Source organism: Benincasa hispida, chromosome 7, assembly GCF_009727055.1.
Source record: "Benincasa hispida cultivar B227 chromosome 7, ASM972705v1, whole genome shotgun sequence".
Lineage (NCBI taxonomy): Eukaryota > Viridiplantae > Streptophyta > Magnoliopsida > Cucurbitales > Cucurbitaceae > Benincasa > Benincasa hispida.
The window spans coordinates 6,970,856-6,979,242 of record NC_052355.1 but is presented as its reverse complement, the minus strand read 5'-3'; the positions used below and the strand labels follow the sequence as shown (position 1 = coordinate 6,979,242).

At 35.2% G+C, this 8,387-nt stretch overlaps 1 protein-coding gene across 5 annotated transcripts in view; it reads left to right on the top strand.

Annotated features, from left to right (window-relative positions):
• The window catches only part of LOC120081560 (uridine-cytidine kinase C), a 33,505-nt gene that overhangs the window by 3,388 nt on the left and 21,730 nt on the right, over positions 1 to 8,387 (top strand). For 4 of the 5 annotated variants that reach the window (XM_039036549.1, XM_039036550.1, XM_039036551.1 and 1 more), the window contains 7 exons: positions 1,520 to 1,575; positions 1,658 to 1,817; positions 2,854 to 3,018; positions 3,707 to 3,791; positions 4,120 to 4,347; positions 4,439 to 4,533; positions 4,621 to 4,663. In XM_039036549.1, coding sequence (XP_038892477.1) covers positions 1,520 to 1,575; positions 1,658 to 1,817; positions 2,854 to 3,018; positions 3,707 to 3,791; positions 4,120 to 4,347; positions 4,439 to 4,533; positions 4,621 to 4,663 — 832 coding nt within the window. Of the gene's footprint in view, positions 1 to 90; positions 1,005 to 1,519; positions 1,576 to 1,657; positions 1,818 to 2,853; positions 3,019 to 3,706; positions 3,792 to 4,119; positions 4,348 to 4,438; positions 4,534 to 4,620; positions 4,664 to 8,387 lie in introns of those variants that run through there. The other variant, XM_039036554.1, reaches the window with a different exon arrangement.

Here is an 8,387-nt window from a genome sequence, read left to right as displayed (position 1 = left end):
TATTTTAATGTGCCAGATGGATGGATAGCAGGATTAGCAATAGTGTTTCGTTGCAACACCAGTGTTGAAGACAAAAGTAAACTTAAATGTTCCCACAATTCAGTTTCAATATTGGCTACTAAGTGAAAAAATCAAAGAATTTGAAAATTCACTGGAAATCTGATGATGTATAGTAAAATAAGAAGGATCCGGTGACTTGAATAGATTAAAAACATAGTAGAACCACTCCTGAGATAGCTTTTTTTTGCAATTTGAAATCAGAATTGCAGTAGAAAAACGATCCATAATTTATTGCAAAAGGGGGAAATTCATACCTGGTTCGTCCTCTCCCTCTCATTTAACTACACTGCCTTTCTCTCCTCCATTCGCAGAAATCTTTGCTGCTAAACTCATCCAATATAAGGCCTAACTAACGGAAAGAGACCAACTGACAGAAAACTTTATCGAAGTGGTCAATTGGGTTTATGTTTTTCAATTAGAAGTTTGTAGGTGAAATTGCAACGATTTCCATAGTAAAGTTTAGGGGTGATTTGATTACTTTCCATTATACTGCATGTCCTTATTTTTAATGCCATCTTCTGATAGCTTGGAGTTAGAGCGGTATTAAGGAGTTCTTTTTTTTGGGAGGAAAGGATGGTAGTAAGATTAACCATTTGGCGCATTGGCAATTAGCTTCCAAATCCCATTCCCATGGTAGTCTTGGTATAGTGCTTTGAAACATAGAAATTTGGCTCTCCTTACTAAATGGGGTTGGAGGTTTATGCAAGAACCTCCTTGGAGAAAAGTGATTATTAGCATACATGGATCAACCATTCCCCTTGGCATACCAAAAGTAAAGGCAATTTGAGTTTCAGAAGTCATTGGGTTAGTATATGAAAACTAAAGTTGGCAATGGAAAACGCACTTTGTTTTTGAAGGATCCCTGGTTTAATGGGATTTTTTTGAAGGATAGACTTTCCTTTTTGCTATCACCATCAATCCAGACGATCCAGTGTCTATGGAAGGTAACATTTTTCTCATATGGTAGCAAGTAGGTTCTAGTCCTTACTCCCGTCTCCTCCTTAAGCTGGCATGTGGCTGTTCCATATAGCTTAAAGGGTTTCCCCATGTCATGTTTGGCCACCCATTTGTCAAGGAAGATCCTTCGGCTTCAATTTAATAGAGTTTTTTAGAACTTCTTTTTAATCTATGGGTCGTGATGAACAGTAGAACTTTGAATAGTCTAGTAGACAAATACTTTCTTTTTATTTATTTATTATTATTGTTATTTTTCTAACTTCATATCATAAATGAAATTGGTTGGTTTCCTATAAAATAGAAAATCTTCATAAATTCTTCGTACTTTCTAATATCCTAGAAAAGGATATGCTGAGTTTTTTCTTTTTCCCTATAACAAACTGTTATGAGTTATTAAACTTCCTCGTCTTGATTTGAAGTCTCTCAATGTGGGTAATAGTTAGCACATGTAGATAACTATTTCAATTATTTTCTTGCACTAAAATGTCTTGTTTTCTGACAGTTCCCAGATGTACATTCTGCCCATCCTTTTCAAGGAAATAAAACGCATACAGACAAGTAGGTAAATCAGTAAAACTATTTCAAGTATCTACTTGTCGATATAGGTTGGTCTCAGTGATAAATTTTGTTCAAATTTCAGTTTTATTGAGATGTATCTTAGGCCTCCATCTGCAAGTGAAGAAGCACGTATAAATGACTGGATTAAAGTGCGACAATCTGGTATTAAGTACTACCTCTCACTTGGTGACCAGAGGATAGTTGACAAAAATTTTATTATCAGACCTAAAGCTGAATTTGAGGTAATATATCTAATCCCCATTTTGATGAAGCACTAAATTGTTCGTATCAATTCCTGATGAAGCACTAGACTGTTGCTGTAGGAATTGATAGAAGTTAGCAAACTCCTGCTACTTTTTGTCCATTAATATTGTTGGGAATTGTTAGTGGCCATGACATTTTTGTTTTAACTACAATGCAAGTATTCTGTATTAGTTATATATGGAATTTTGATTATGGTAAAAAAAAAAAGGGTTGTCCCGTGATATTAGTCGAGGTGTGCGTATGCTAGCCTAGACACTCACAGATATAAAAAAAAGAAAGAAAAAAAGAAAGAAAATTATGGTAAAAAGGGAATACATTTTCAGGGGACTTCCTAGATGGGACATTTTATGCAATGAGTTGGAGGTTTGACCTTGAGGAGAGTATGGTTTCTAAATGTTCATGGTGTGGTTTAAAATTATTGAACCTTGGAGCCTTTTGTTTATTTTGTTATTATTTTTTATAGGACACATACATTTAATTGATATGATAAATTACAAAAGGGGATGTTCTATCTAACGGATTTCAAAAAGCTTTTATAATTGGTCATGGGATTTGTAAAGTGATAATTACAAAAAGGTGAACTCTATACCAATTGTGAGGAAAAAAATTATGAAATGGCGAACTCACTTTACACCAATTGTGTGGAAAATTTAACAAAATGGCGTTGCACCAGTTGAGAGATGAGTAAATAATAGATGTAAGAAAAGATTGAGGCTCTGGTTCCTTTTCATTGAATATTCGAGAGTTGTAGATCTCAAAAAGGCCCCAATAAAATTTTGCGAAAGAATTCTTTTCTTTCTTGTGAGGATGAGCATGTAAAATGCAGAGCCCTTCCTATATATTAGTCAGTTAGTGTCATATAGTGTTTACGGTTTAGCATTTCATTATTTTAAAATTATGTTAGTTGACTTTGTTTTAGAAGTTATCATCTTTTGATACATTATTTTTCTGTTATCCATTGATGGATTCCAATTTCAGTTGATTTTACTTGTTTTCTATCTTACTTTGGAGCAGGTTGGACGGATGACTTTAGGTGGATTGCTGGACTTGGGCTATACAGTGGTGGTTGGTTATAAAAGGGCATCTATATTCGTAAATAAGGGCAATGTTTCTGTGTCACTTGAAACAATTGATTCTCTTGGTGAGACATTCATGGTGCTTCGAAGCTCAAATAGAAAAGTAGGCACTGATTTATCCTTCAACTTATATATATTTTTCCTTGAAGGCTATTAGTTTTGGTATGTTCCCCTTGTTTTCCTGTGATTTGAGACTGTTCATACAATTTTCAGATTAGGACCATGGTCTCTCTAATATGTGTTAGTCTTTTATGTTGAGATGAAATTCAAGTCTTTTTGTATGTTTCATATCATAAATGAAATTTAAGATTTTTCATTGTTGAGTTTATATCCTCGTCATAAACTTATTTGCTTCTTGAGGTACTCGACCTAGTGAGAATGTGGTTTTTTTCTTGATGGAAGGGATTCCGTTCCATGGTATATCATCCTTTCCAGGCCTATGTCCAATTGTTATCCCAAATTACCTTTCTTACAATTTCTTTTCCCACTTCTGTTCTTTTCATTTGGAAATAGTTATTTTTGGTTTCGGTTGATGATTTCAGTTTTCACTCTAGTCTTCATTCCTCGAATACCTATTTTCTAATTTTCTTGAAGTTGAAGAATGTATTTGCTAGCTATTGCATCTATGTCATTCCTTTTTCATGGTAAAATATTTCTTGCTACATTTATTGACTTTCTTTTGCGTGAACTGCTCTATGAAGGATTAGAAGTGGCAAGTTGTACTTGTTCAATGATGTTGAACATGTTTTTCATTTCATCCCTGCTCCTTTGTTTTCTCCTTTCCTTTTTAGACAGTTGGAGAAGAAGTGTTGAGGATGGGTATCAGAGCATCTTGGATTACAAAGTCTTATCTGGAGATGATTCTTGAAAGAAAAGGTTGGATGACGCTTCAACTTTGGACTCTAGTATTCCTTGCTCTGATGTCCTTTTCTTTCTTCTTTACCTCTCCTCCCTGTCTTTCATTTTCAGATTTATCTTGCTTTCTCTGATTTTTTGGGGTGGCTTTTCTTTCTTCTTTCCTTCTCCTCCCTCACTTTCATTTTCAGATTTATCTCTCTGATTTCTCTTTTTTTTTTTTTNTTTTTTTTTTTTTTTTTTTTTTTTTTTTTTTTCTATAGGCTTGGTACTTGTTCATCCCTTTAGAATCTAGTGTTTCTTGTAATTTTCTAAATTTTGGTTTGTTGTTTACTAACCTCACCTGCAGGTGTACCACGATTAAATACACCTCCACTTCTACCAAATACATCTCTGGCTAGTAACCAAGAAAAGGTTATCATTGCTCCCAGGCCTATCCGTGTTGCTTCAAATCCTGTTTCTCGACTTGAGGATCTTTCTCAGCCGTGGACCCGATCTCCAACAAAATCTCAAATGGAACCAGTAGTTGCAACGTGGCAATTTATTAGCCCACCTCAGTCTGATAGTTTAGCGACTGGTATATTTCTTTAACATTTATATAACCAATTTTATATGTGTGATCTATTAGAATGTTACATGTTTAGATTACTCTCATGAAGCAACCACAGATCCCGCCTCTTTCAGGGACTCTTTGAGGCTTGCTCCAATGCCGGATTCATGTGACCTTGACAGAGGTTTGCTTTTAGCTGTTCAAGCGATTCAGGTAGTAATGCTATGTGAGTTGATAGAGAACAGTTGAGCACTCTTCATATAATTCTCCGTAGTAAGTGCAGGTTTGTTCTTGTTTCAGGCGTTATTGGAGAACAAAGGTCTTCCTATTATTGTTGGAATTGGTATGACATGTTTGCTATCTTCGCATATCTTTCACCGTCCCCTTTAAATGTTTGGGCTTCATGAGGAAATTTTTCTGAGTATGGTTGTATTTCTACTTTTAAGTAGTGATGAGTTACCATGCTATAGCGCCTATTGGATTTTTGAAATATATGTGAAACTCAAGATACTACCTTTGGGTAGGACACCATGTCCCCTTTCTCTCCCCACCCTCCTTCCCCAGCCTCGACCTCAACCACCTTGAGCATCCAAACAAACCCTTTCTTTTCTACAATAGAGCGGAAACAATATTCCATTGAAACCAACCACATACCAAGGAAACAAAACTCACAGAAATGATGAAAAACCGTACTTCATCTCTATCCTAAGCTCCATACTTTGGTTGATCGATTGTTTCGTAGAACTTTAGCACACACCCTTGATCAACTATATGCCCAAGAATTCAGATTGAAAGTTCAGATGGTGGAGAAGATAATCAGAAGGGATTCTTCGCAGAAGTAGCCAAATTTGACAGCATTTGGGTGGTTTTAAATCGTTGTCCCTGCTAGAGAGGACAGGAAGGGTAGAGTGCTTTCTTATTAAATCTCTTACCAACTAATTAACCATCTACCACAGTAATAAATATCCACCAATGACTCATTCGTTATTATGAGACCAAAATACAGAAGAGTCATACTCGTTCTAAACATTAGAGTTCCATACGTATAGGCATACATGAAAGACTTAGACTAAGAATAGTAAAATTACAATAAATGACAAAAGACTAATAAGCTCCTATAGTTACACATATATACTGTAACACTCCTCAAGCTGAAGCATACATGTTCATCTTGCCCAACTTGTTACAAAAGGTGATCAATTTGAACTCCATTTAAAACCTTCGTGAAAATATCTCCTAATTTCTCTCCAGTCTTCACATATTTAGTAAACACCAAACCTTTTTGTATTGTCTCACGAACAAAATGACAATTTCAATATGTTTAGTTCGCACATGAAATACTAAATTGGATGCAATATGAATAATAACGTGGTTGTCACACCACAACTTGGTGGAATTGTAATATTGAACAACTTTCTAGTCTTCTACTAAGTAGACACTAAACATTTTTGTATTTTCTCACGAACAAAATGATAATCTCAATATGTTTAGTTTGCTCATGAAATAGTAGGTTGGATGCAATATGAAGAGTAGCTTGATTGTCACACCACAATGTGGTTAGAACTGTAATATTGAAGCCTAACTCAATCAAGAGTTGTTGTATCCACATTATTTTACGTACAGATTGAGCCATATCTCTGTATTATAATTAGGTTCTCTGATATAGCCTAAAGGATAAAAGGACATAAATCTCTAAGAATAAAATCAAAGTTTTTATTATGAATAAAAAATTATCGATACAAGAAGACAATGCCTCTATTTATTGAGAATTGGAAAGCATACTAATCCTAAACTTAATTAATCAAGGAAATTAATCCTAATCCTAATCAATCAAGAAAACTAATCTTAATCCCAATCCTATTCATTGAAGGAAACTAATCTTAATCCTAATTAATTAAGAATTTAACCAAGATACCCTAATTGACTTTAATCCTACTATATCATTCTATTTCTCCCAAAAAACATGTCTTCGAGTTTTAAAAAGAAAATGAATATATTTTTTTAAAAGAATATGATGAAAAGGGACTATTGCGCAAAATACAATGACAATGAAACAAAAAAGTTCAAGACATCCAGAGAAAAACTAAATAGAGAAAATGAAAAGCATTCCAATTCATATATATATCTTGAATAGAAAAATTAACATATAATTTAGAAAGAGAACACCAAGAAGAGGTATTGGTCCTTGCAACTTCAAAATGCTTGTAGCATTGAAGAGAACTATCAAAAATGAATATTATATAAAAATAACAAAAAAACATCCTCAGACATCAAAATCCATTATAAAATGTTAAAAAAAAAATGACTTAACCGGAGAAGCTTTTATATGTCCAAAGTTGAAAAAGGTTGAGTTCTCTCTCTTTTTTTATTTTATAAAAAGAAATAAAAAAAAAATTCATTGATGTATGAAATTTACAAAAATGGGCCAAAGCCCAAGCCAATTGAGTTACAAAAGCGATCTCCAATTGGTCAAAAGGGAAGAAAGGGTGCATGAATTAAAAGGAGTACATTTACATCGACTCACAGGATGAAAGATAATGAGTTCCAAAAAATTATCAAAAGAGCTTCCCTTGTCATTGAAAAGACGATTGTTCCTTTCCTTCCAAGTAATCCATAAGAAAGCACAAATCAGGTGATCCAGATGAGCTTCTTGTTTTTGATAAAAAGGATGACCAGTGAGAGTGTAGGATAGATCACTTTGGGAGAGCAATGTACCAACCAAAGGATGAGAATATCTCTTTCCAAAATCTCTGTGCAAAGTGACAATGGACGAGTAGGTGACTAGTTGATTCATGTCCAGACTTGCACAAGAGGCAACAATGAGGAGATAGGGCCTTGTGTGGGAGCCGTTTCTGTATCCTGTCACATGTATTGATGGCATTGTGACTAACTTCCCAAAGAAAGAATTTAACCTTTTGTAAAATGGGTTGAGTTAATTGTGTAAAAAGAATGGGCTTTATTGGTTTGTAATCGGCCATGGTTGGATTAATGGAAAAAAACGAAGACAACTGAAGTGGGGTCAAATTGCACAGGTCATGGGGCCAAAACATAACCCAACTGAAGTTAGAATGTGTAGATTGCGGGTTGAAAAAAATACCAAAACAAGTTGGGTCAGGTTGGATGGGTATTGGGTTGAAAATGGTCGTATATTCTTCCTTCCCATCTTCTTATTCTTTGCAAGCAATAGCACAACCACCTTGGATCACAACTTTTCTTCTGTTGCTTCACCAAGGACTGCAAGCGCCATCATCTGACCTTCTTGTTTCTTGCTCACGATTTCATCAATACACCAATTCCTTTTCCATTAATTTTCTTCTTCGCTGCCCACAGTGTCCTTCACACTTGATTCTGGAATCTCAATGTGTTGCTTACCACTGCTTCACACTTAGTCTCGAATCTTCTAGATTTTTTGTTTCATTCGTTGCTCACACGGTTTCACAGCTTCGAATGAGTTCTTGAATTTCATGAGGGTTACTCTTAATATTTGCGATTCTAGCCTTATCGAATTCTTGTCATCTTCTTGAAAATTGTTTCAAATTCTGCATCACGTTTTTCAAGATACCACAAATATTAGCAATTCGCACGGTTTCACACCTTTCCTTTTTATTGTCGGCTTGGGCTAATTTAGTAGAATGATGGTAAGTGTGAATTTGAATAAGTTCATCAAGGGTATCAAGATTGGTAAAGAATAGTTTCAGATCCACCCTTCGCATTTTACCAATGATACCATTCTCTTTTCATCCTTTGATAACGTGGTTCTTGATACCCTTTTGGTTTTGTTTCATCTTTTAAAGAGCTCCCGAATGGAGCAGCCCAAGCCACTTTATCAAACCTTCCCACCCAACAAAGGTTGCTTTGATTATTAAGAGACTATAAAGCTATGTTGGCCATGGTATTGATGCTCTCTCCTCTCTCCACTCTCCCCCTCCTTTCTCCCTTCTCCCTTCCCTGATCAGTAGCTCCGGCCAGCACCCTCTCTTTCTGATCATCTTGTTCGTAAATTGATCTATCGTAAAGCATGGAAGTGAAAAGTTGTAACGTGATTGGATTCTACTTTTGCATATGGC